This window comes from Hibiscus syriacus, unplaced genomic scaffold (assembly GCF_006381635.1).
Source record: "Hibiscus syriacus cultivar Baekdansim isolate YM2019G1 unplaced genomic scaffold, ASM638163v2 tig00111503_pilon, whole genome shotgun sequence".
Lineage (NCBI taxonomy): Eukaryota > Viridiplantae > Streptophyta > Magnoliopsida > Malvales > Malvaceae > Hibiscus > Hibiscus syriacus.
In genome coordinates this window covers 295763-323444 of record NW_024063106.1, presented here as the reverse complement: position 1 = coordinate 323444, position 27682 = coordinate 295763, and the positions used below count along the sequence as shown (strand labels likewise).

General features: G+C 33.2%; 3 protein-coding genes and 1 pseudogene across 3 annotated transcripts; 1 reads left to right on the top strand and 3 right to left on the bottom strand.

The window, feature by feature from the left end:
• Nucleotides 1-1062: 1062 nt before the first annotated feature.
• On the bottom strand, nucleotides 1063-3237 carry LOC120163911. Its single transcript, XM_039173711.1, has 7 exons — nucleotides 2879-3237; nucleotides 2381-2460; nucleotides 2151-2211; nucleotides 1952-2009; nucleotides 1800-1857; nucleotides 1384-1456; nucleotides 1063-1240 (listed from the first exon to the last, which is right to left on the bottom strand). The coding sequence occupies exons 1-7, from the start codon at nucleotides 3179-3181 to the stop codon at nucleotides 1148-1150; spliced, it is 726 nt and encodes a 241-aa protein (XP_039029642.1). The 5' UTR covers nucleotides 3182-3237; the 3' UTR covers nucleotides 1063-1147.
• A 1501-nt stretch (nucleotides 3238-4738) lies between these two features.
• On the top strand, nucleotides 4739-6644 carry LOC120163933 (UPF0603 protein OsI_019212, chloroplastic). Its single transcript, XM_039173738.1, has 3 exons — nucleotides 4739-5012; nucleotides 5597-5789; nucleotides 6245-6644. Exons 1-3 carry the CDS (start codon nucleotides 4842-4844, stop codon nucleotides 6490-6492), a joined length of 612 nt encoding a protein of 203 aa, XP_039029669.1. The 5' UTR covers nucleotides 4739-4841; the 3' UTR covers nucleotides 6493-6644.
• Nucleotides 6645-13274: 6630 nt separating this feature from the next.
• On the bottom strand, nucleotides 13275-17174 carry LOC120163937 (annotated as a pseudogene).
• Nucleotides 17175-23354: 6180 nt separating this feature from the next.
• LOC120163918 (transcription factor bHLH96-like) lies at nucleotides 23355-27318 on the bottom strand. The gene is made up of 4 exons (XM_039173719.1): nucleotides 26744-27318; nucleotides 26247-26654; nucleotides 26009-26176; nucleotides 23355-23370 (listed from the first exon to the last, which is right to left on the bottom strand). Exons 1-3 carry the CDS (start codon nucleotides 27185-27187, stop codon nucleotides 26081-26083), a joined length of 948 nt encoding a protein of 315 aa, XP_039029650.1. The 5' UTR covers nucleotides 27188-27318; the 3' UTR covers nucleotides 23355-23370; nucleotides 26009-26080.
• Nucleotides 27319-27682: the final 364 nt, after the last annotated feature.

Genomic DNA, 27682 nt, shown 5'->3' with positions numbered 1-27682 from the left:
TCTTTTGATCAGAATCAAAATTTTAAAATTTTAAAAGTATTGGAACTGAAAATGATCAAATCAGACTATAAAGATTAAATCCATAACATAACGCATGGAGTAATAAAAGAATTTGTCATTAATTTTAGGCTTATATATATATTTTGGTACCTAAACTGCTCACTTTATTCCAAATTGGTACCTAAAGAAATTTTGTTCTCAAGTTGATACTCAAACTTTAATTTACTTCACCGTTTTGATACTTGTATTAAAAATGTTAAGTTTTGATAAAGTAATAACATAAAATTGTGAAAATTTATTAAAAGTAATAACTTACAAGAATGTTTCTATTTCAAATATTAATTTCAAAGTAAAATTTCTTTATATACTAACTTGAAAGAACGTGCTTAGTCCAAGTACCAAATGTATATTTAACCTTTGTTTTTATTAGGTAAGCCATTGAGCTTTTCAACTTTTAGCTTTAGGGCTCTAAATAAGACGGGACGGATCACAAGCTACTCGATTTCGATTCAACCAAAGTTCAGATAACACTCGAATCAAAAGAATTCGAATTTGACTCTAGTTCTTAATGAGCCAGAGTAAATTACTTGATTCATGACTCAAAAAACTCGTAAGCAACTCGAAAAAAAAAAATAATTTTTTTATTTTTTTATTTTTTAAATTAAATTATTAATAATATTAACATTTACATATTTTTTAAACGGTAATATAAGATTTTCATGTACTTAAGATTCAGATTCGAGCTCGAGTTTGAACTTAAACCGAGCTAAGTATGAGAATGTTCGGATTTCGAGCTTTAATTTTTTATTACGAATTCTAGTCAAGCTTAATAATTTTAAACTCGTGAATTTTAGAGTCAGATTGAGCTCAACATTACCTAAGTTCTTGAAAATTCTTATCGTTACACTTTTTTACATTCCATAACAGAATAGAATCATGATTGATGTTACTTTCGGACATCACCAGTCCTGTAAGAAACGAAATTAAAATGGTATTGTTGAACAAAATCAGCAAACAAAATCAAGACTTGAATCCAAAGCCTAAACTTTCTAAATTCTTCAGTAATGTCAATATAAATGATCTCTAAACCAATCTGATTCTTGTACAAAGTGAATATCCGACTCGAAAAACTTGTTTCTGCAAAGGACTACAGAGCTGTCAACGAGATTGCTGCGGAACGCAACTTTACTCCGTCGTCATCCCACTTGGAACTCGGAGCACTTGCTCCGGAAATAATAGCCTGCATCAAGTGTTGTTTGGTCCAATATACAGACGAGAATGATAAATATATAAGATTTTATTTTGCATCAAGACCTCTGATAAATAATTTAGCCCCGAAATGAAGAACAATCACAGATCAATCAACAGAAGCGATTAACACACCTTTCCACTGCTAACAGTAGCCATTAGTGCAATGTGTTGATCATCTCTTTCAAATTCATAGAAATAGTAAGTCCTGCCATGAATCAAGCATGAATTAAACATCTATAAATAACTTTTCTTCTATATTATTGCAACTCTGTACTGCAACATGCATGATGCTCATCGGTCATCTAAGGTGCATATTTCCCGAAGACGAATCTCTTTTCTTTTCATTTCGTTAAACATAAAATTCCGAGAAACAGTACCATTAACAGAAGATGAAGCCAAAAATGTTTGCAGGAAAGAAGATGATTCACTGATTCGGTTTTGCTCAAGTTAATCTACAGTTATTGCCTCAACTGTGTGGTATTGTTTTAACTAGTTGAATCAATAACCGATAGCTTATTATAGTCCCCGGAATGATCGAAATAACTTACTTGAAACCTTCATCTTCCTTTATCTTAATCGTACGGGCATTGTAAAGAGTAGCTCCACCTGCCATTGCATATGATCAAGTAGACCGATAGTAAAGATGACAGAAAACAAGAAGAAAGATAGCGGTATCATTTGCTAAGGAACCTGAATCAACCTGGGACAAAGATTTTAGCTGCATCTTTAATGGAACCTAAATCAGTGATTTCTTGGGCCTGTTCAAGAGAAGAGATCACATAAAGTTCTAAGTATGCATTAATCATAGGCGAACAATGATAGAAATCCGAACATTACAACATCTCATACATGCCCTTGGATCTAAGTTTGCTCAGATAGTGAACCTCATAGACACATACCTCTAGGAAGGTGATTTTGAGTTGATTGGTCGGGCGAACGACAACACTTAAAACTTCGGATCTGCACATATGGGAAACACCACAGATATCAAATCCTTCATTCGAAAGTTAATCTTAGGAAGCATAAGACTCGACCTATACGATCATAGAGAAAACATAAATGAACATAAGAATCAAAGGCAAGACAAGGGAAGTTGGTACAAAAGTACTTTATAGTTCATAGTTCATACCCATCAGTAGATGCAAATCGTGCTGCAAAAGTCCGGGGCTTCGCTTTGTCCCCGTAAAGTGTCGCTCCGGCATTAAAATCCTAAAAACATGGAACAATTCATCCGGTTTATCAACAAAACTCGAAAATCTTTATTCATCATAATTTAGTACCAATATTAATTTCCAGAAACAACAAACACATTCAGTCCATGAGTGTTGAATAATTTCCTTTTTTGCAATATAATCAGCAATATAATCACACGAAACAAAGCCATGGGTTCAGCCAGAATGCATCATGGATTTAAATAGTGTTAGGAATAGTAGTCATTATATAACGATATAGATACCATCCGAAACCATTATTGCACATCAATGATACCCGCTATTGCCGCAATCGCACCCCCCGCAATCGCGATAAACACAAGGCAAACCGAAAACGCGCCCGAGCCACAATTTAAATCCATATAATGCATAAAAACTAATGGCAAAACCAATTGAAAGGGGGGCAAAAAATGTACCTCGGGCTCCATGATGTCCTCAAATTCAGGAGGAACCCTAATGGCAAAACCATCGCCGTAAAACTGGAGCCAAGACTTGGTGTTTGCAATGTTCAAAGCCGGTTTCGAAGGTGCAGAAGCTTCAGCCAAAGAATGTGGGATTGGGTTTTGTTGGGCCAAAAGAACGAAGCAAAATGAAGTGTTGATGATGAACTGTCTCTTGGTATTGAGGGTTTTAATGGGAGTGGTGGGAAATGGGGGGTTTAGAGAGGATAGTTTAGGGTTTTGGGGAGGGTTTGGGGACAAGGAGAGGAGAAAGGCCATGGCAGAGGGAAGATGGAGTTCATGGCTGTTAATAGAGACAACTAGATAATGTGACATTTACTACTTTAATGCTTACATAGGGTATTGTAGTCATTTTCGTGTGATTAAAAGTATTATTATTTAGGGATAAAATAATTGGGTAAACTACATAATGATCATTGATGTATGAGTAAGTTTATTTTTCCATTCTGATGTTTTAAAAGTAATGATTCAATCACCGACATTATCGATTTATAATAAATCGATCACTCGTCGTTAATTGTCTTTACTGAGATAATGAAATGTTGATGTGGACATTAAATAGACTTACATGACATTGTTTGATCACATGAAACAACTATTTTAATTGATTATTTGATCCTCCTTTTGTTGAAAGTTAGTTTGTCGTTGAAAACTATTTTGTCAAAAATATAGAGAGAAATAGAGACACAATTCTCGACGAGAAACTGACTTTCAACAAGAGGAGAGTCAAACAATCAGTCAAAATAATTTTTTATGTGAAGAAATGGTGTCGTGTCAGTTGACTTAACACACTATATTAGTATTTTATTATCCCAACAACGAATTATTGACTAGTGATTGATTTGTTTTAAATCTATAACGTCAAATTATTATTTTCAAAACATTAATAGAGAAAAGAAAATTTTACTCAAACAAATGTGACAATTTATATTATTTACGAACCAAGTGACCTTATGATAAAGGAAATGTTGATATTCTTTGAGGACCCGGATTCGAACACTAAGTATGTAAGCGTTCAATGTCAAAAGATTGAGAGTTATCTTTGAACAGATATTATCTTGTACTTACCCCATATTAATAAAAAAATCCTTGGACTTATAATTGTTCTCGATTTTTATTAATTTATTTTTAAAAAATTAAGGGTAAATTGTACTTTTAGTACGTAAATTATCAGTTTTGGTCTATTTTATTACTTAAACTTTTAATTTTTTTAAAACTATACCTAAAGTTTAATTTTTGTTTCATTTTAGTACTCCGCCGTTAAAAACTTTGGTTTTTGTTTCATTTATTACCCCTGTTCAAAATTTATCTTTAAATTTTGGAAAAAAATTTTGAAATAGTTCATGTACTAAACGGGTTAAGTTTTTAATGGTAAGTTACTAAAGTGAAATGAAAACTAAACGTTAGGTATGGTTTTTAAAAAATTAAAGTTTAGGTACTAAAATAGATTAAAATTGATAGTTTGAGTATTAAATGCACAGTTTACCCAAATATTAAATCTAACACGAAGTTACAAAGATACCCTTTGTTTATCTATATGGATGAGAGCCAACCAAATCCAAAACCAGACAAAATCCAAACCACTCAAACACTCTAAGCTAAACTGAACCAGAAACAATTTGAAACTGTAATGAAAAAAAATCTCTCCTTTCTTTTAAATTCTCTGAAAAAAGTTCTCATTTCTCTGCTATCCACTAGCTGGTGAGCCAGTTTAAACAATGGAAACAGTTCTTTCTTCTCACTCCGTTCATTCATCTTGAATCCCAAAACCTTTTGTTACCTTCACATCAACCAAGATCAGTAAAACCATGCTTTGAAGAACCCAGAAACTGGTTTTGTTCATGCACAGCAGGGACTTGCAGCTCTAGCTATTTCATTGGCACTCAATTTTTCTCCAGTTTTACTCACCGGAAATGCAATGGCGTCGGAGTTTGATGTGATAAACGAGGGGCCACCGAAGGAATCTTATGTAGTCGATGATGCTAATGTGCTTAGTCGGGTCACGAAATCTGATCTGAAGCGGCTTTTGTCTGATTTGGAGTCGAGGAAGAATTTTCACATTAATTTTGTTACTGTTAGAAAGCTCACTGTAAGATCTTGTTTCATGAATTTACTTGTATAATTGTTGGCTTATTATCATTTGGCAGAATTTTATGAATTTGCAGTTTGAAGAAATGGTAGAGGCTTTAGTCATTAACTTTCTGTTTGGTCACTTGGAAAATCAAGGAAAATAGAACCAAATGAAAGTTGTCTGCAAATCTAATTTAAATTTTAGGGTAAACTATTTAAATTATTATTTTTATTCCATTTTTATACTCAAATTTTATTTTTTAAAGCCATAATGTTTAGTTTATGTTTTAATTTGATTATCTAATGTTAAAAATTTAACAGAACTGTTTATTTGATATTTTTTATTTTTTCGCGATGATGTAATATTATCTTATGTAGGTACCAAAACGTAATAAAAGTAATAGTTTAAGAATTAAATGTGTAGTTTACCTTAATTTTAACCTTGATTTCCTCTTCTTTTTCTTTGAGTTTCATATTGAACATTAAGAACATAAAATTACTTTAGCTTGTGGAACAGATTCAAAGATTGAGAACCATGATTGATTGGAGAAGAAAATTGAAGGAATAATTTAGAACTGAAGATTGATAAGAATTTGATTGCAGAGCAAAGCTGATGCTTTTGAGTATGCTGATCAAGTTCTGGAGAAATGGTATCCTACACTTGAAGAGGGTAGCAATAAAGGGATCGTCGTGCTTGTGACGAGCCAAAAAGAAGGGGCGGTCACTGGTGGACCTGCATTCATCGAAGCTGTCGGAGAAAATATTCTCGACGCTACTGTAACCGAGAACCTTCCTGGTAAATATTTCTGAAGTTGAAACTTGAAAATCTTATGGTCAAACCCTGTAGAACTACTTTATCATGCTGGTCGAACTTGTTGGAATCATTTTTCTTAGAACAACTGATAAGTTATGCGATCAACACGAACAAGACCATCCGAATAAGCTCTTAGTCGTCTTCTACAGCTCCTCAATATGAGTTCCTGATATATATTCATTGTGCAGTTCTCCGGCAAGTACTCTCCTTCGGTTCCATTGTTTCAAAATACATTTTAGGCCTTTCTCTCTTCTCCAAGGACGGCATCTTTCGAGTTCTGGATGCCAATACGAAGATAGATAATTGGTTTTCATTCGACTTAATCAGATAGTATAGCTCATAGTGAAAATTGAAGTTTCATCTACACAAATAATCCTTTTAATTTCACTTCGTTTACTGCAACTTTAATCATATAGGACTGTTCTTTGCTATTGCAGTTTTGGCTACGGAAGAAAAGTACAATGAAGCAATTTACAGCAGTGCCAAAAGGCTAGTCGCTGCTATTGATGGACTTCCAGATCCCGGTGGCCCGACGTTTAAGGACAACAAGCGGGAGTCGAATTTTAAGTCTAGGGAAGAGACCGAAGAGAAACGAGGACAGTTCAGTCTCGTAGTTGGAGGTTTGTTGGTGATTGCTTTTGTTGTTCCCATGGCACAATACTATGCCTATGTCTCCAAGAAATAAAAACTAATCTGTATTATAAGATTTGTCTTTCCACTCCCTTCCCTTAGATGAATAAACATGTATAACATGTAGTTATACAATTACTCATGTTAAATATGGTTGACGAGAGACTTGCAATCCAAGCAATAGTATAGATTTTTGGTTCGTGTTTAGAAAAAAGCTCGATTATAACACGTGACCGAGTTCTATAATCTCCATAATCAGGATGCTTAAAGCTTGGTGAAACATTGCTATTTTCGACATAGCAGTGTGATCTTCACATCTCCATTTTTGACAATAACAGTTTCGGATGGCACCACTACCACTATATAACGTCTGCTATGGTATCCAACCGCTATGTAAACCCCTAACTCTATCATAGAAGACTTGTTGAAATATTGCAGAGGTTGGGGTTGATTTTGTGGCCTTGTGTCACGATGGAAGGTGAGTTAGGGTTTGAAGAAATCGATTTGGGGAAATATCGAAGAAGAAAATTGGGAGTGAAGCAACAACAATTGGGGGAGGATTGAAAGGAATTAGAGATTGAGAAGTTACCTGAAGAGATTGAGGCTAAAACATATATGGGAGGTGGGTCACGTGGTGAGGAGCAACGGGCCAGGGTCTATTTGGGTAAAGGGTGTAGTTGGGCTCCATTGGATTTAAACCCAAATTAAGTAATATTATAGGCACATGTGGGATTTGGGGTATTACGAATATAATATTAAGCAGAGGGTTGGAAGGGCTGAAATGGGTGAGTCAGCAGGGAGTTAGTTATTTTGTTATTTGGTTGTTCTATCAGCTGTAGGGTACTTGTTAATATATAAAACTGTACCACATCTTTTGAGAATTATCTAATGAATGAATAAGCACATTTTTTGTACCTATTTCTTATATTTCTTAAATCCCTAGAAAATTCTTCTATCCTAAATCATAACAATTGGTAATCAGAGCTGAGTTTAGTGATCCAAAATCATTTTTCACGCTGGGAAAGACAAGAAAAATGCAAAAAGCTGGAACCACAAAGGTACCAGAACAATCAGCAGTGGAGGAGGAGACCTTACCATCTTGGTGGGCTGGGCAGAAAGAAGAGCTGGAAGGGAGGATACAAAAATTAGAAGAGGGAATGACTGAAAACAGAGGGTATTTGCAGAGAATCCTCCAGCTGGTCAATCAAGCAGTTAAGGAAAAAGATTCATCTCAGTCAGTGAAGAGTCAACCACAAGCAGCTGAAAAACAGGAAAAAAAAGTGAAGGTAAATCACAATGTTTAATTACGGTTCTTAGTGAGCATGAAAAATACACTTTTCAACCTAATGAACCAGTGATATTAGTTTCTAAACCTGTGGGGTTTAATGGTCCTCAATCTTTTAATCATAAGTTACAAGAAGAAAAGCCTTTGGGTAGTTCTAGTGAGAGTAAGGGGGAGGAGATGAACATATTGACACTAGAAACTACTGTAAAAACCTTTTTGGGAATATAAATTCTGTGTTACCTACACCAAAATTGGAGTTACCAATGTTTGACGGTAACAATGCCAGGGGCTAGATTAGGAAATGCTAGAAGTTTTTTAATTTGTTTGGAATACCAGAGGAGCAGAAACTGGAAATAGCTTCTATGTATTTAGCTGTGAAGGCTGAAACCTGGTGTGATGGTTACATTATGCAGAAGTACAGGGTTACTTGGCATGAATTTGAGGTTGATTTATGTCACAGATTTTGTGATAGAAACTATTCTTATATTATTGAAGAATTCAATAAGTTGATGCAGAAGGGGAGTGTAGAGGAATATCAAGAAAAACTTAAAGAGCTAAGACCCTACTTATTGCGACAGAACATGCATCTGGGGGAGGCTTATTTTGTTTCCAGCTTCATTAGTGGTCTCAAGGAGGAATTAAAGCATAAGGTGAAGGTGTTAGAGCCCAAGAATTTATCTGAAACTTACAGGCAAGCAAAATTTTATGAATTGGCTAATGAGATTGAAGGGAAGAAGTACAAATCTGCTAACAATTTTTTTTCTTATAATCCCTCAAATATTCAACAGAGCAGTGGGAATAAGGGATTTTTGCCTAAGACATTTCCTCTTACTACTAATAACAAACAGAGTTTATTGGAATACAGAAGAGCCAATAACTTCTGTTTTAAATGTGGAGAAATATTTGTTCCAGGACATCAGTGTAAAGTCAGGTAGTTGAACTGTATGGAAGAAGAAGAAGACTCTGCTGAACAGTAAATGATAAAAGGTGAACAAAATGAGGGGGATGAAATAGCAAAAGAAGCATTGGAAATTTCTATTAATGCCATCACAGGAAATGTGGGGCATACTACCTTGAGGATTCAAGGTTTTATCAGAGGTAAACCTATTAATGTGTTGATTGATAGTGGTAGCACCCACAGTTTTGTGACACCTAAATAGGCCAAGGAAGGGGTGGAAATGGTTCAGACTCAACCCTTAGTTATAACAATAACTAATGGTGAAAAACTTTTTAGTACTGCAAAAAGTAATAAGATGAGCTGGAAGATGCAAGGTTATGAATTTCAGCATGATTTCAGAGTATTATCTTTGGGAGGCAGTGATATGGTATTGGGGGTGGACTGGATGAAAGAATTTAGCCCTATACTAATGGATTTTAAGGCAAAGACCCTTAGTTTTGATAAGGAGGGGGGAGAATGTGGTGATAAAAGGTACTCAGAAGTTACTAGTACTAAGACCTATTACAGGTGAGAAGTTTCAGAAATTAGTTGAAAAAGATACTGAAGTGAATGGGGAAATTTTATTTGTTGAGTGCTGAAGCTGAGGACATAAATTTCCTATTCCTATAGTGGAAGATTTATTGGATGAGTTACATGGGGCTAATTTCTTTTCAAAGATTGATTTGAGATCTGGTTATTGGTAAATCATAATTAAAGAAGAGGATATTCATAAAACTGCTTTTAGGACTCACCAAGGGCATTATGAATTTAAAGTTATGCCTTTTGGCCTTACTAATGCTCCAGCTACTTTTCAAGCTTTGATGAATGATCTGTTTGGGGCATATTTAAAGAAGTTTGTTCTTGTGTTTTTGATGATATTCTAATTTACAGTCCTAGTATGGCAGAGCATAAGAAGCATTTAAGAGTGGTGTTGGAAATTCTGCTGAAGAATAGATTATATGAAAAAAATAGTAAATGCTTTTTTGGCCAGCGGCAGGTGGAGTATTTGGGACACCTAATTTCTGCTAAGAAGAGTAGCAACTGACCCTGCTAAAATAAAGGCTATGCAACAGTGGCCTTTACCTAAAAATTTGAAAGCTTTGAGAAGATTTTTAGGTTTAACAGGGTATTACAGAAAATTTATTAAAGGGTATGGAGAATTGAGTAAACCCTTGACTAATATGTTAAAGAAGGAAGGGTTTCATTGGTCCCCAGAAGCTAAAATGGCTTTGCCAAATTTTGATCAGAATTTTTTTTAGAAACCGATGCTAGTTCTAAAGGAATTAGGGCTGTTCTATCTCAAGCAGACAGACCTATAGCTTATTTGAGTAGGGTTTTGGGTCCTAAACATACAAATCTTTCTATTTATGAGAAGGAATATTTGGCTATTTTGATGGAAGTTTCACATTGGAGACATTATTTGGACAGTGACTCTTTTGTAATCAAGACATACCATGAACCTTTAAAACATCTTCTAGAACAGAAGTTAACTACAGCTATACAGAAGAAAGAACTTACAAAGTTGCTTGGGCTGGATTATACCATTTAGTACAGGAAGGGTAAGTCTAATAAGGTAGCATATGCACTCTCTAGACAACAAACAGATTCTGGTGAGTTTCTACAGATGGGAGTCACAATTATAACTCCTACTTGGGTGAATGATATTGAAAAGAGTTATGAAGATGATGTTATAGCTCAAGAAAAAAATTCCTATTATGGTTATTCAACCAGACAGAATACAAGACTGGAAGTTAGTAAAAGGGGTGTTGTATTTCAAGAACAAGATTTATGTGGGTAGCAAAGGGTAGGGGTGTATTCGGTTCGGTTCGGTTCGGTTCGATTTTTTACCAAAAATTGAACCGAACCGAAATAAAAGGGTTTTTAATATTTAAACCGAAACCGAAATCAAACAGTTAAAAAATCGAAAAAAATCGAAACCGGTTTTTTCGGTTCGGTTTGGTTTTTTTAACGGTTCGGGTTTTTCGGTTCGGTTCGGTTTATCGGTTTTTCAATAAAAAAATCACTTGAAACTATAATTTTTTTTACAAAAATTGCCTATTCGGTTCAATATGGAACAAATGGGTTCCATATGGAAAACCCGAACCGAACCGAATCAAAAAAATGAAGCCTTTAAACCGAACCGAAAACCGAACCGTTTAAAGTCAAACCGAACCGAACCGAACCATTTTACTCGGTTCGTGTCGGTTTTTCGATTTTCTCGGTTTCGTTGCTCAGCCCTAGCAAAGGGGAGTTGAGACAGAATATTATTGTGGCTCTACATGATTCACCACAATGAGGGCATTCAGGTATTCAGGCTACTTATCAAAGAATTAAGTCTGATTTTTTTGGCCAAGAATGAAGACTTTAATTCAAGACCATATTCAGCAGTGTGAAGTTTGTCAAAAGACCAAAATAGAGCATATTCCTAAGCTAGGATTATTACAGCCTATTCATATCCCTAATAATGCTTAGGAAGTGATTACAATGGACTTCATTGAGGGTTTACCACCCTCACCAAAGTTCAATTGCATTTTGGTGGTAATTGATAAATTCACCAAGTATGCTCATTTTATGCCATTAGCTCATCCTTATACAGTGGTGGAAGTTGCTAGGGTTTTACCTTGATCAAGTCTATAAATTACATGGTCTTTTTAAGATAGCTATTTCTGACAGAGACAAATCTTTTACTAGTTTATTTTGGCAGGAATTAATGAAGCAGTTGGGGACCACTACATTATTCAGTATTGCCTATCACCTTGAGACAGATGGCCAAACTGAGAGGCTCAATCAATGTCTTGAACAATATTTGAGGTGCATGTGTTTTTGAAAGCTAAAGACTTGGTCAAAATGGTTAGCTCAGGCGTAGTGGTGGTACAATACTAATTACCACATTGCCCTTCGAATGACACCATTCGAAGCTTTATACAATTATCAAGCCCCTAATGTAACATGGTCAGCAGATTCTAGAGTGGATGCAGTACAGGATGTCATGCAACAGAGAGAGCAATTAAATTCATTGCTAAGGGAGCAGTTACTTAAAACTAGTAATAGAATGAAGCAAATTTCAGATCAACATAGAACAACCAGGGAATTTCATGTAGGGGATGAAGTTTACCTGAAGCTTCAGCCATATCGTCAAACATCCCTCGCTTTAAGGAAAAATCTAAAACTTGATGCTCGATACTTCGGTCCCTACAAAATACAGAAAATGGTTGGTTAGGTTGCCTATAAATTGGAATTACCACCAGACTTTAAACTATATCCGGTGTTTCACATTAGTTTATTGAAGAAAATAATAGGGAAGCAGGGACTTATCTCGATGAATCCTCCAGAAGTCGCTTCGGATGGTCAATTAAAAATCTATCCAGCGTCTGTTTTGAAGAGAAGAATAGTGAAACGACAGAATCAGTCTATTCCTCAGGTGTTGGTTCAGTGGACAAATATGGGATTAAACGACGCAACTTGGGAAGATGCTTCGGTCCTTCAGAACCAACTTCCCGATTTTGATCCTTGGGGACAAGGATCGTCTGATGGAGGGTATTGTCACGATGGAATGTGAGTTAGGGTTTGAAGAAATCAATTTGGGGAAATATCGAAGAAGAAAATTGGGAGTGAAGCAACAACAATTGGGGGAGGATCGAAAGGAATTAGGGATTGAGAAGAGATTAGGGATTGAGAAGTTACTTGAAGAGATTGAGGCTGAAATAGAGATGGGAGGTGGGTCATATGGTGAGGAGCAACGGGCCAGGGTCTATTTGAGTAAAGGGTGTAGTTGGGCTCCATTGGATTTAAACCCAAATTAAGCAATATTATAGGTACATGTGGGATTTGGGGTTTTACGAATCTAATATTAAGCAGAGGGTTGGAAGGGTTGAAATGGGTGAGTCAGCAGGGAGTTAGTTATTTTGTTATTTGGTTGTTCTGCCAGCTGTAGGGTACTTGTTAATATATAAAATTGTACTACGTCTTTTGAGAATTATCTAATGAATGAATGAGCACATTTTCTGTACCTATTTCTTCTATTTCTTAAATCCCTAGAAAATTCTTCTATCCTAAATCATAACACCTTGACACAATAGAAAGAGTATGGAACAGAGATTTGACATTGGTTAGTGAGCTCAAAGACTCTTCTCTATTACTTGCTGGTTCTATCCTTGAATGCTATGGTATGGCATGATGTTTGCGATGTGATTTCAGTGACTCAACTACCGTTTAGGGTTTAATCTTTAAAGCAAAGACACTGCAAAACTAATAAAATGTTTCTTACATTTGTTGTTCTTGTCTTTGTTCACACTTGAATCAACCTGGGAAGCTTACAACCTGTTTCTTGTTGAAACTTGAAAGAGAGCCCACTTCAGTTTATATTCATTTGGTCAAAATGAAGCCTTCTTGTGAACCTGAACCGGTTATGTTGTTCGTTTACAGTTGATTTTGATGCAACCGCAAATCCGGGTTTACCGATTGTTGTCACTTGTGCATGGCTGATATATCCGTCCTGACAATGATTTCATTTCTGACGTATGGAGATATGATTTATCAAGACAGAAATTGAAGTAGAGCAAATGTGTTCGAGTGTTTACTTGGATTCTATCACTTATCCTACCAATACCTATAAACCAGCATCATGGAGTGGAACATAGTTTCATCTCTGCATTCCTGGAATAAAGGAGCTGAGAAAACCCAAAATCTTCCGAAGAAAACCAGCAGTTCCTCCGGGCAAAGCATCGAATCTTTCAGCAGCACCAAGCCTTTCCTTCAGGGCCTTGTTCTCTCTCTGAAGCTGCAAAAATATGGTAAGCTCAGCAATTGCATGGAACCAACTTCAATTGTCATTACATGGAGGTCCTATATGTCTAGAAAATAACTTTGGTCTCTATTAAGTGAGCAAGAACTATAGAAAAAATAACTCGAATTTTCAAGAAAAATTGTGAATACTATAAATTTTTTGGGCAAAAGTGGGCATACAAATATATGGAGCATATTTGACTTCTATCCCTCTTTGTTCTTACCCTTGTTCCTCTGGTGGAAGACAATAATGGATAATGAGAATCATTACCATCTGAACAGAAGAGCTAAGCTTCTCCACAGCTTTCATCAATGAAGAAATGGTTTGTTCAACATCTTGAAAGTTTGATTCCAAGTCTTCTGTTGAACCAAGATCCACAAATAGTCCTGCCTGAATGAATAATTCCTCAAGTAACTTTACATCTTCAGCATTAAGTCTTTCACTCATCTAAACAAGAGCAAACAACATTAGAAAGTGACAAGAATGTTTCATCTACATAATATGATTAATATCGGATCATAAAACTAACTTTTTCAAGAATTTTCTCAAATGTCTCATCTCTGGTACCAGAAAGAGCTTCGTTCTTCTTATCGAAACCTTTCTCTTCGTTAACCTTGACAAGTGGTGATGTCTTTATATGCCTCGCCCTGCCATGAAAATTATAGCCCCCCAAAAAATCAAGTATTAGATATATATAGTTTGATCATACAAAACGAGAGGTCGAACCTTTTTCTTTTGTTATTAAAAATGTTCTTTTCTAGGAGGAGAAATTAAGATATCTAAAAGGAGAATATTAGGCCTTCCTTCATGCTTAAACTTTCTTTTTCTAGTGGGTTTAAATATGTATAATAGCATATTATAGTGTTCATGAACCTTGCACCAAAACGAAGAGTGGACAGGCTTTCTGTTGCATTTGAAGGACTTGGTGAGCAATGCAGAGCGGGAGTTCCCACCCTGCAAATTTAATATGAAACTGAAAACCAACAGATCATGAAAGTGATTTGATGACATTACGCAGAGATGAAATTAGGGGTTAGAGTACTTACAAGAGCATCTTGCAGGAGTCGAGTGAGCTTCGAATCACGATAAGGAATATGGTTTGCTTTTACTGGTGTACCACATGTCAGAGCATTGATTACATTCCCTAATGCCGAAAGGGATTAATTGATTGTTTTAGCTTCTTCGAAAACTCTTCCTTCAGCCCCAGTTTTCTCTACTTTCTCTGACCCCGCCAGGTCCACTAGAACTAACTTCCCAGATTTCACCCTGGTTACATTGTGAAATTTATAGATAGTTGCTTTTGAAGACTTTAACATAGTCAAGGGATAAGCTATACCTCTTTTCTGAAAGTGATTGTTGGTAGATTGTGAACGTGTAAACGCAATGGCTCCTGCTGCTTGCCATGTTCATTTCTGTTTACGTTTAAGTAACAAAAATATTCTAAACAGAACTTTTACAAAGTAAAAACGAAAACTTAATTCTTACACTCAAGTTTTATATTTCTCTGAATAAGAAATTAACGGAAAACATAGAAGCACAAATGACAAAAGGATACGGGTCTCTCCAATAGCTCTGTTAGCTATCCCACTCTAAATTTCAAGGCCGATATTAGAAACTATATCCTATGAACAGAAAGGAAAATAAAGTTCTAACAAGTCTTAATCTTACAGATAGGCTTTGCAATGCTTCGGCTGGGTTCAAAAGAGAGATCTGGGAACAACATAAAGGAATAAGAAGAGGATTTAGTGAGGAAAGAGGCATATAACAATATCTAAGTGAGACAAAGTATAGTTTCAATATAAATAATTTACACATCTTTGATTTGCATTAGGGGAAAGGAAATTTGGCACTTAATTCATCGAAGTTTTACACAAGATTGAGGTTGTTCATAATAACAGTTCTCATGCCACCAGGACGAAACATGATTACAGAAAACAGAATTAAGTGGAGAGCTTGAAGAATCAGTGCATAATGTATGACATTTGTATGCATAAATGGAAAGGGTTTCTACTAAAAGCAGTGAATATGCTCCATGGAGAAAAGGAAAATCAATAGAAGCCTATGGTACATTTCCAGACGAACTTGAGAGTCTGAAGTAACATATTCAAGAACAGATTCAAAATAATCTCAACTAGAAAGAGTAAAGTCTAGCAGAAAATAACCCGACTGATGTCAAGAAATACTCTAATATGATGCCAAGACTAAAGAAAAAAGTAATTTCTGCAAGAAATAGCTCACCTCTGTTGCTCCAGATAACAATATTCCTTGTGTTTTGCTCTCCTTGATCTGGATATTGTCCTTTGATAAATCAAAAAGGTCCCTGAGGATAAGAAATGCATGTTTGTTTAGCATAAATATTAAAACATCTAGAAAAGCACCTCGTATAGTATTTCATAAGCCCGAGTTTTTGAACAGAAAGACCAATCAGAAATATTTACTAGAGAATCAAAGCTCTCAATCCAACAATAAATAGAATTGAAGGTGATACATACCGAACCTTCTCCATATAGATCTCCACCTATAGACAAGAATAAAAGTTTTCATGAATTATACAGCATTTAATAGTAAAATTGAAAGTAATATAGTTCTCTAAACATATATGACACGCTTACATACCATTGACAACTTGATAGTGTATTTGGTTGAGTCAGCAGAAGTTTTGATACGTGTAAACAATCCATCCACCACTCTTGGAAGTATCCCTTTCTTCTTTTCATCAGATTCCAATATGTTTGGCCCCTGATCCAATAAGGTATTTATCATCATTAACAAACTCAATTTAATTTACAAGATTTAACAGGGCTACATTTAGGCATTCATCGGCAGACCTCCATACTGTATGTCTTCCCTGCCCCAGTCTGTCATCAAAAGAAAAAGAGAATGAAATAGGGCTAAATGTATTTCATGATAAGTTAAGCAATCAATCAAAAAGGTGAGGGCAATGAGTTGCGTTAGCAGTGTAAATGTGATCTACTATTTACTAACAATGAACGACAAATAGAAATATAAACCAACATAGTCCTTTAGCTTAATGAATCGACAAGATTTGGAGGATATTTCTCACTATTAAGTTATTTATTATTATCTTCAACAACGTAACCAATCATACTATGAACAGATCCTTAACTGGAGCATTTAGTTAATAGAGAGTTCATCAAAGTACTGGAAATTCTGGAATGTACTAGTAACACAAATAAGCAAGATATCTTACCTGTCCATAAGCGATGATTGTTCCATTTATAGAATTGACAGCATCTGTTTTCAGAGGGGAAAAATGCAATGCATAAAACAGTTGATGAAGTCATGAAAATGAAGATAATCAATGAAACAGTTTTCTGATATTACCTCGAACAATCGGAAGAACAAGAAACTCATAGACATCACCTTGTTTAGATTCCTCGTAAAAAATCTTATCAAAGCTAAACGTAAAACCTTCTTCCTTCTCATCCTATCACATTCAATCTCAAATTACTGAACCGATCTGATTTTTTTTGAAAAAGCAAAAGTAAATAAAAAAATAAAAGCGACAAGAAATTGGTGTTAAAAACAAACCTAAGCGAAATTCAAACCTTGATAATGAAGTTTTCGGAGTCAATGCTTTGAATACAGATGTTATCGCCGATATCTCTTTTCTCCTTTGAGCTCAAAGGCCTGAAGCGTACGCAGACAGTTACGCTCGACATTTCTACTTGAAAGCTGATTCAAATCAGCAACCAAATCAATGAATTGAAAGCTTCAAAAGAATCAGTTAATGGAAATGAAATAGATCTATTTGGAGTTTTCCAAATTTCTGAGAATCAGTCCAAGCTTTCAAAAGTTGATTGATAATTTCTTTTCCAAATTTCCAACAATTCAAACAGTATTTTGAAAATATCGTGCAAAACTAAGTATAACGCTAATAACTGTGAGGAAAATTTATGAAATTTCTGTTTGGATATAGAGAGGGACTGAGCTGAGAGAGAATCGAACGGTTCTGTTTTTTAGCTGAGCAGAGATTGATAGTAAACTCCTCTTCGCTTTTTGTAGTAACTGATGGCGGGAAAGAAAAAGTTAGAATATATTTTAGGATAACTTACACATTTAATACTTAAACTATCAGTTTTGATATATTTTAGTACCTAAACTTTCAATTTTTTAAAATAATACCTAAAGTTTAGCTTTGATTTTATTTTAGTACCCCATCTAAAATTTAACGTTAAGTTTTGAAAACAATTGAAAGTTTAGGTACTAAAACATATTAAAACTGATAGTTTAGGTACTAAACGCATTGTGTTTTTAACGGCGGGTACTAAAATATAATAAAACTAAACTTTAGATATGATTTTGAATAAATTAAAAGTTTAAGTACTAAAATAAAACAAAATTGATAATTTAATTACTAAATACATTTTTCACATCTAACAAAAAATAAATTTTTCATCGTATCTGAAAAGAAATGGAGGTGTCTGAGGGCTGAGATAGATTTACCGCGATGGTAATCGACGGTCGTATAGGGTTTTTTTTTATATGAAGTTGAGTTTTATATGATTTTAAATAAAAAAATCTCAAATTGAAATATAATTTAATGACTTTAATATAATTGAAAACTCTATCTAATATTATATAATATCTAACTTTTTCGCATTTCATCCTAATGAAAAATAATTAAATATAATATAATTTGTCAATTCAATAATATAAATTCAAATAAATTTTAATAAATCATGCTGACATAATTATTTGTATAAAAAATTAATTAATAATATATATAAATATTTTATTATTATATTGAATCAAGTTCTCACTAAACCTGCAATCTCAAGTCTTTCTTTTGCTGGTAATCAGTTTACCAGTAGTAGGGTTTACTTATTTATAAAATAGAAAGGCCTATATCACAGAGCCACTAAGAACCAGCATGTCTCACTGAGCCGACCTTAATTGGACCATCATCTTTTCTTTAATTTTTTCATATTTGGTGCTGCTAAACGTGAACCCTTTTTCTGTTTTCCTTCTAAAATCACCCCATTTTTCTGCTTGATTCAATGTTATTATTATATCTGTAAAGTATTGCTGCTATTTACTTGATTGCAATCGGGCCGAAAAGCTTTCTTCTTTTCTTAATTGTTAGATGAGAGGGTGCTTTTTTTGTCAGCTGAGACTCAGAATAGCAAACTCCTCTTCGGTTTTATAGTAAGCGAAGGCGAGAAAGAAAAGGTTAGAATATATTTTAGGGTAAATTACGTATTTAGTGCCTAAACTATCAGTTTTGATCTATTTTATTAATAAACTTTTAATTTTTCAAAATCATACCTAAGGTTTAGTTTGTGTTTCATTTTAGTACCCCGCTCAAAATTTAACTTTAAGTTTTAAAAAAAACTAAAAGTTTAGGAACCAAAACAGACCAAAACTGATAATTTAAGTATTATATGTGTTAAGTTTTTTACAGCGTGGTACTAAAATGGAACAAAAATTAAATCTTGGGTATGGTTTTGAAAAAATTGAAAGTTTAGGTACTAAAACTGATAATTTAGGTACTAAATGTATAGTTTACCCTATATTTTAAATGAAAATTTGAACCTCTGGTTTAATTTTTAAGGGCTAAATTTAACATCTCTCGACTTATCAAAATGACGTTTATATATTAATTAGAAGATCCTCGAATTGGACTTGGATACGCACGACTCTCGATTCTAATTTGTGATTATATGTAGTATTTCAGTAGATTAATCTTCTATTGTGGTCCGTTTGTCGATACAGTCAGTTTTGTTCATATCTATCTTTTGTTCGAGTTTTTTTTAATGAGTTTTAACATTTTCCTTAAATGATCATTGAATGATCTCGAGTGACTAGTTTATTGTGTCAATCGCTATAAGAAAATATTATAATATGTGTTTAGTTTACGACCATTATTGTAATTTTGAATATTTTCTCTTTTAATAAAACTAACGACTTTATTTGCATCCAAAATCATATTTGATATTTTTTTACATAAAAATAATATTTGACCTCAGTTAATCAATTTGGATTATGAAAATGACCCTCTTAATTTAATTTATTACACTCAAAGCATTAGAATGTGAATTGTTTTTTATTTAAACTATCTAATATCTCATCCTATTAAACCGATAAGAAAAAAAAGTAAATTTTGAATTCATTTACTTATACTAAATAATATAATATATTAGAATCAAATTATAACAAATATGAAATCAAAATCCAAGATGTTCAATCATCAAGTATTTTTTAGTTGTAATCTTCCAAGAAGATAAGTTCGCTATTTCCATAAAATTTCTTTAATGGTACAAGTTAACATATTTCTCGTCGACCACTACTTCTTTATATAGATTGAATAATATATCAGTCTTTTAAGTATTTATAATTTTACACATTATCAAATCATAAATATAATTTATGGTACATACACTTTAATTCTTTGAGACTGTAATACCTATAACAAATATAACATAATTAGTCATTTAATTTTGTATCACACTTTATAATAACGTCATATACATTATATATATGTCCCCAGTTACATATTTTAATCTAACATTACACCTCAAAAGTCGAAGAAGTCTAATTGTATCTACTGCAAATGTTATTATTTTTACCTCTTAAATTTTGTAAGTTCATTCGTTTTAAAATTTTAGATTTAAAATTGTATCTTATCAGAAAATCTTATATTCGTCCCTAATCACATTTGTTGTTCTTTAAAAGTTTCCTGTTTCTTGGTGATTTTAGTCACTTTCTCTTGTTAGGGGCATTAACATCTCTTTTGCTTTATTCTGTTTGATAGTAAGGAAATCACTATATATATAGTTTCACTATTTCTTTTGCCGTCACCTTTTTTGTAACTTTTTGTATTCCATTGTATATTATATGATCCAAAAGGCTTAATAATTTAGTATTCGGTATCTATTTTAGTATTTTTGTGGTTTAAGATATACATCCGGTCTCTATACTTTAGCAAAGTTAGAGATTTAGTTCATATAATTAAAATTTTTAAAAAGTTAAATCCCTTGTTTTTTTAATTTAAAAGTTGTAGTTGAAATATTGATAATATTTAGTATTTTCTGTCAAAATTTATGTCATCAGATATGCTTACTGAGTTCATTATGATTTACTTTTGAATTTGATATTGGTGACAAAATATGATGGAGGTACTGACCCTGTCAAATTTTATTCAAATAAAGGGGGTAGAGGCATATTTTATTCAAAATATGATTTACTTTTTTAAATTTTATTCAAAGTTTAAGTTTTGAGTCAGGATAAAATTACATGTTATTCGTATGTTGATTTGTTAATTCCCTCTACTATTAAAAGTTATAAAATGTTCACCTAATTATTTATATATTTCAAACTCATCCTTTTCTGTTACAAAATTGACGATCATCTGAGCTGGACGTTAACTTGCTAACTGGGATATGATATTCGTTAGAGATTCTGGGATCATATTTTATCATATCCCAATCAATATGTTAATGCCCAGCTCAAGCGACTATCAATTTTATAACAAAAAATGATGAGTTTGAAACATATGAATAGTCTGATGACAGTTAGACTCAACAAAGCAACATCCAATAGTCAAGGGATCACTTTTTAACTTTAATAGTTTGGATATTCAATAAAGTAGTGTTTTATAGTCGGGGCGGGAGACCTGTCGACACTCATTTTTTCGTCTCGTCTTTTAATATTTCATTATTATTATTAATTATTATTAATAATTTACATGCAGGCCAGAATACAATAAGGCCCAGACCCGAAGAGAACCCGAACCGAATGAAGAAACCACCAAGCCATCGAATTTTGTCATCGCCTACGTCAAAGGGCACCTGCAGACAATAACCAAATTATCCACCTAAAAGCATGTCAAAAGCAAATCATATACGGGATTTTGTCTACCCTAACTCAAGTTTTCACCTGCTCCTACCTAATCCAACCAGAAGTCAAGGGATTTGGTGAAAAAAATGAAGATAAAATAGGGGGCATATTCGCATCAAAGGGAGGGGAAGGTGATTCGAAAAAAAAAGGAATCTGGGGAAAATCATTCGAACGAGAGGAGGAAAATACAGTGTAAACGAGGAGGGCTTTCCCCTTCGTTATTGTAAGCAAAAAAATCCAAAAGAAATAAAAGATAGTTTATATCTTTTTTCTGATTCAGTGATTTTTCAACAATACAATCAATATAAAGCAATAGGTATTTTTTTTTACGTTTGGGCATACATTCAAAAAACATAGGAATCATATGAAAGAAATATCACATTTCTAAACGTTTTTAAAAGTTATAGAAACCTTTACACATTTCTTATCTCATTCATCCGAAATAAAAAATAAAGAGGAAAGGGGTTGATTATATTACCTAGTTAAGGGGTTGATCATCGGGGTTAAGGCCATCGAAATGGAGAGGCTCGAACGATCGAATAGTCCTACACCAAATAGGGGTTGTCTCCTTTAATTTTCTAGAATATAGAGAATAAAAAATAGTTTTGATTTTACTTATCTTGATGGATTGAGTTTTCGCCGGAAGTAATGGAGTCTCGGTTAGAAGAGAAATAGAGGAGAGCTTAGAGGTCTATGGGGCTGAGTATTAGCGATCTGACCATTTTCGTTGTTAGTCGGAAGTTTAAAACAGTGCTTCGCATGATGGTTATTAAGCGGTGGCCATCCTTGGTTCTGATGGGTCTTGCGGTGGCCGGTGATGGTTGTGAAGCTTTCGAAGCATCGGCTGTGTAGGAACTCTGGTTTTGTTTAAAGTCTCACCAGGCGATGAAGCGGCAGCCCACCTTCTCTGGTGTCTGCAGCGTGCGAGATAGGGAGAGAATAGAGGTGGCCGTGTGTTATTCTGAGTTTAGGTTAGGTTTAGTGTAAGATTAGATTATATACTAAAGCTTTCGGGTAAATTATTATTTAGCCATTTAATTTTAGGGGTAAACTTATGTTTTAGTTCCCAAGACTTTAGCTATTATCAAATTGATTACATGTAGGATTAATTTTCGAATTTTACCTATTTTATTTGTCTCAATGTTGATATTTTACATATTTGTTTTCTTGTTTTATTTATTTGGATTAATTCGGTTCGTACCCTTCCTATTTTAACATTGTTTTATTTTGACCCTTGTTTATTTATTGTTTTACAAGTTTGATTTTTTTAATTGTATTTAATTTCATCCCTAATTTAATTTGCATGTTTACTAGAATGAGTTGTATTTCCATGTTTGAATATATATTATATTAGGTACTTTTATTTTATTTTTATTATATTAGGTATGATTGTTTTTAATGATCCCTATATTTTTGCTTAAAACATTAATTTCGTATTAGGTAAATGTCTATAGTAATCCTTTAATATATTATATTATATTGGGTTAATAATTGCTTGTTAAATACGTGGCATATTCATATATATAATACATATGTTTTTTTATCAAAATATGGCATATATATATATATATATCCTTTGTAAATAAATATAGTATGAATGCTTTCCTTTATTAATGAAATGCGTTAATCATGCTTTCCTTTACCTTTTATTAAGGAATTTAAATATGTATGTTTATATATTAATATGTATTTTTTAAACAAACAATTGGTTGATAACTTAGTATATATACAAAGTTACTACTTTTGTATATTTCTTTTCAAATATAGATATATTTTATTTAATTTGTATGTTAACCTCATATGCATAACTTGACCAAAACATAATTGCATATTCGATCATTTTATAATTATCAAAAGAAAATTTTTAATACATGAATATTTAACCCATTTTAAAATAGAGCATTAAATATTAATACTAGAACTTACATTTTAGATTTGAGCATCTAGGTTCTTTAATTTTCATAATTTGACACTTAAGTTAGAAAATGCCTTAATTTACTTTTAGTTTAATTAGGACAATAAAATGTTGTTTGATTGCATTGTTTTTACAAATATAAGGTATTGTTTACTTATTAAGGAATTAATAGCATATCTCTCGCGATCGTGCTCAGGGGTGACTACTGGTAATTCCCTAAATAAGTCGACATCCTTTTCAAAATCACATCATGTTTTCTAAAAATGAGGCAATATTCGGTTATTAGGCACAATAGCTGATCTCCTGCATTTACGCTCGGGGGCGAATGCTATCGGTCTCGATAAACGAATACCCTTTTTAATTTTGCATCCTTAATGATTTTGAAATTAAATAAATATCGAACTCTAAATTTCTGATTTTAAATATAGGATAATTAACTGGGTACCAATTTTTGGGCGCTTGTGGGGGTGTTAATCCTTCCCCACGCGTAACCGACTCCCGAACTTGATTTCTGGATTTTCACGACCTTCAAACCCAGTATTTTGATAAAAACAAAAATGTTTTATTAAAAGCATCCGGTTTTTATGGTGTTCCAATCTCACCTTAAATGATTGGTGGCGACTCCTCATATTTCAAAATAATTTTCAAAGAGAAAAACCCCGAATCGGTATCGATCTTTCTCCCTTTGGGCGAAAAACGGTTACTACAGGACTATTTGCGTACTTGACCCAATTAAATATTATGTTATTAACTTATACATATTAATATTTATTTAATCATTTTTTTATTTAAAAAAATATATATGTTAAATCAAATTGGTTTGGAGTTAAATTTTTAATTAAAATTTTAAATCAAGTTTAGAGCAATTAAAAATATTTTTAAATTCAAATTAGATCGAAATTAAATTTTATTATGATAATGTTGGATTGAACAAAAACTTATCACATTATCATTCATACTACAAATATAGTTAAAAGTGTATGCCATTATATTTTAAAAGATAATGGACAATTACAAATATCTCAATAGTTAAAGGGATAGTTGTTATCCTTACATGTCTCGGATTTTAGCACTAATAACTGTAGGGTATTTAAACATTTATTGTTAAATGATTGAAAGTCTTTAGAACATATTATCACTCGTAATTGATTTATATTAATAAAAAAATACATTAGTTTGTAAAATTAATTAATTACAAGAAGAGAGGGAAAGAAGATTGGGGGGAATATATATGAACAAAACATGATTCTACGGTTCACCTATATGGGGACTTTAGACTCTTCTACCATGCACGTGAAAAGTGACACATTAATAAAAACAAACCCTAAAATATTATAAAACTAACCCTAACCATAATTAACATAAAATATTACTTCTTTTTATCACTTAGTTTTTGATAATAAGTTAATTTAGTGCTCCATCTGTATAGTAACCAAACATCCTTCTTGGTTCATTTTACATTCTTTCAACTACAGCTGTTGCTTTAATACATATTTATTATATATCTATTTTGATTTGTTCCTCGAACCGCTGTTTTGCATTCGCATTTGATTTTTAATTTGTTTTGAGTTTTAAAATTATGGTTATTTCGATACATTTGACGTTTACTTTATAATTTATATTTAAAATTATATTTATTAATAATATTATTTTTAAAATTTGAATTAAGATTTTCTCCTCCAATGTAGCCAGGGCCGGCCCTGGGGCAGGGCAGGAGGGCGCCCGCCTAGGACCCATAATATTTTAATAGTGTAAATTAATTTAGAACTACAAGAATTTGAATAACTAGGGGTCATTTCTTTTATTTTGTCCCGGGCCAAAAAAAAGAACATAAATAGGGGTTCATTTCTTTTATTTCGTCTCGAGCCAAAAAATACCAAAAAATAAAAAACATAAATAGGGGTCTATTTCTTTTATTTCTCCCCGAGCTAAAAAATACTCAGAGCCGGCCCTGAATGTATCTTATGATCATATCACTATATTGAACATTATCTATAGGAGTTGATTAAAGTGATAAATAATTTGATATCACTTAAGTAAAGTTTTGAGTTTGAGTCATTAGATATACATAAAATCCTACTAAGATACTCACTCAGTAAAATTATATGTACGATGCGAGTTGAATTAAATTAATCAAAATGAAATTTTAGAATCCGACAACATAAAAAACTTTAATAATAATAGTTGTACGATTTGCGGCCATCTAAATTAAGAATCAAAACCCCACCAACATATCAACTTTATATTTTTTTTCACCTTGGGATTCGACAATGAAAATCGTACAGAATTCACGGGGTCGTGATTATCCTCCATGCACAAATGATTTTGATTTGAACTTTTAAGTCATATTAATAAAGAGAAAATAATAATATTAATAATTGTTATTATGGGTTAACTTTTTTGGTCCAAAGCAAATTCGCATGATTTCTTTTTTCCAATTTTGTCTTCTATCATTGCTAATGTTCGAGCAAAAAAAAAAATTCAAAAAAGAGAAAAAGTTTTACCATTAGCCTTTCTAAAGCTGTTCATATGGCAGCCTTTGGTTTTAGTACTTCACCTTCCCTAAGTGGTCATAGTCTCCTTTGAACTTCTGTTGAGAAGAAAATTGTTGAAGCCTGGGCTTATTTGAAAATTACATTATTCTGGTGAAACCAACAGTAACTTTTCTAGCACAGTTGATGGTAAATTGGCCTAAGAAATGAACAAACTGCAGTACTAAAAAGGAATTAGTGGCAAAATTAAGCGATTTCAAGGTTAAAACAAAGAAAGAGAAGCCTTTGTATATAAGATGAAGGTGGAAATTAAAGAGATATTACAAATTACAGTGGGATTATGGAATGAAAAAAACCACGGTAAATTCTCAATTCAACATAGCATCTTCTTGAATCCTACCTAGCAACTGGTTTACTGCTGCAGCAATGTCATCCACTGAAGTCAGCTTACAATCATCTTCTACCTGCATTTTTGTAACCAATTATATATATTTATAAATGTATGTATGTACGTATGTTTGTATGTATACTAACCTTGACACTGAGAGAATAGAGTACAGTATGATCAACCGTAGTGACATTGAGATGGAGGATATTGAGATGCATACTGCTCAAGCCCGAAACCAGTTTCAAGAGCTGTGGCGGTTCCTTTTTCGATCTTATTTTGAGGTTTGCATGGCTCTCCACCATGGTGACTTCTATGTCGGCTATGGCGGATTGATTCTCAGACATCGATTCGGTCATCGAGATCGAATTATTATCGCCCCGAGTTGAGTACTGCGGGAACGTGAAAAACTCAGCAAAAGGTGATGAACAGCATCTAGTACTTGTACTTCCATCTGATCTTTCCTTCACCTCTTTCTTAGCACTAAGCAACTGAACACTGTGCTCAAGCTCCTTCACAAAATTGATAGCTCCTCCAATTATTGACGCTTGATCACCCTAATCAAAACAAAAACTTATAATTATCATATACATACATACATACTATATATATATATATATATTACAAGTAATGAAATGAAAAATACCCTTTGAACATAAGATTCAGGCATGAGAGAGCGAAGAACAGAGAGATATTCATTCATTTGCCTTCTCCTATTGCGTTCAACAGCAATGTGAGTCATCCTTTGATTCTCAATCTCTTCCTTGTTTTTACGAGTTTTGAGTCGACGTCTTTTGGGACGACTCGACGTCGTCATCTCAAAGGCCGCCGCCAAATCGTGGGCCGAATCGTCGACCACGACGGAGGATGATCCATTAACATTATTGTTAGTAGCCATTGAAGTTGGTGAAGAAGAAGAAACCCAACAATCTCCATTAACAAAACTAGAGTTAGCATTATCGGATGTTTGGTTGTAATGAAGCAAATGCTTGTCTTCTTCATAGCTCAAATTTCCTCCCAACAAGCTGTAGAGTTCTTTGTTGCTGTAACCGAACAAATCTTGCTGGAAAACTACAGCTTCTAGTGCCATTTTTCTTCTCTCTCTCTCTCTCTTTCACAACAAAACCAAAAAGAAGGGTTTTATTATTATTTGTTTAAATAAGATACCCAGAGGCCAAAACAAGAACAAAAAAACAAAAAGAGTTGAGGGAGATGTTAGACTTGAGGGTTTCAACTTTGGGTTGCAGAAATGAGCTTTTTAAAGGCATTTGATGAACCCCAAAATAATATAATAAAATTCTGATATTCTATTCAAGGGATAAAATAATTTTTAGTCCTTGATTTTGATACATTTTTCTCATTTAGTCCACATTATTCTTTAAATTTAGTAGATTTTCTTATTTTCAATTATTTTGATGATATATCACTACGATAATTTGTTACATGGAACAAACTTAGAGTGTCACGTCTTCAGAATTATAAAAATCCATTTTAGGATTAATTTAGACAAGAAAAATGTTTTGGGGACCAAATAGAGAAAATTATCAAATTTAAGGACTAATTAAGATTACTCTCCCTCTATTGA

Excerpts from the sequence above, each read along its gene's own strand:
- LOC120163918 (XM_039173719.1), bottom strand. The coding sequence starts at position 27,187 with ATGGCACTAGAAGCTGTAGTTTTCCAGCAAGATTTGTTCGGTTACAGC. Across the intron at positions 26,655-26,743 it reads CTGAATCTTATGTTCAAAGG|GGTGATCAAGCGTCAATAAT; the intron begins GTATTTTTCATT and ends TGTTTTGATTAG. Across the intron at positions 26,177-26,246 it reads TCTATTCTCTCAGTGTCAAG|GTAGAAGATGATTGTAAGCT; the intron begins GTTAGTATACAT and ends ACAAAAATGCAG.
- LOC120163933 (XM_039173738.1), top strand. The coding sequence starts at position 4,842 with ATGGCGTCGGAGTTTGATGTGATAAACGAGGGGCCACCGAAGGAATCT. Across the intron at positions 5,013-5,596 it reads TTACTGTTAGAAAGCTCACT|AGCAAAGCTGATGCTTTTGA; the intron begins GTAAGATCTTGT and ends ATTTGATTGCAG. Across the intron at positions 5,790-6,244 it reads TGTAACCGAGAACCTTCCTG|TTTTGGCTACGGAAGAAAAG; the intron begins GTAAATATTTCT and ends TTGCTATTGCAG.
- LOC120163911 (XM_039173711.1), bottom strand. The coding sequence starts at position 3,181 with ATGGCCTTTCTCCTCTCCTTGTCCCCAAACCCTCCCCAAAACCCTAAA. Across the intron at positions 2,212-2,380 it reads CGATTTGCATCTACTGATGG|ATCCGAAGTTTTAAGTGTTG; the intron begins GTATGAACTATG and ends CCATATGTGCAG. Across the intron at positions 2,010-2,150 it reads TCAAAATCACCTTCCTAGAG|GCCCAAGAAATCACTGATTT; the intron begins GTATGTGTCTAT and ends TCTCTTGAACAG.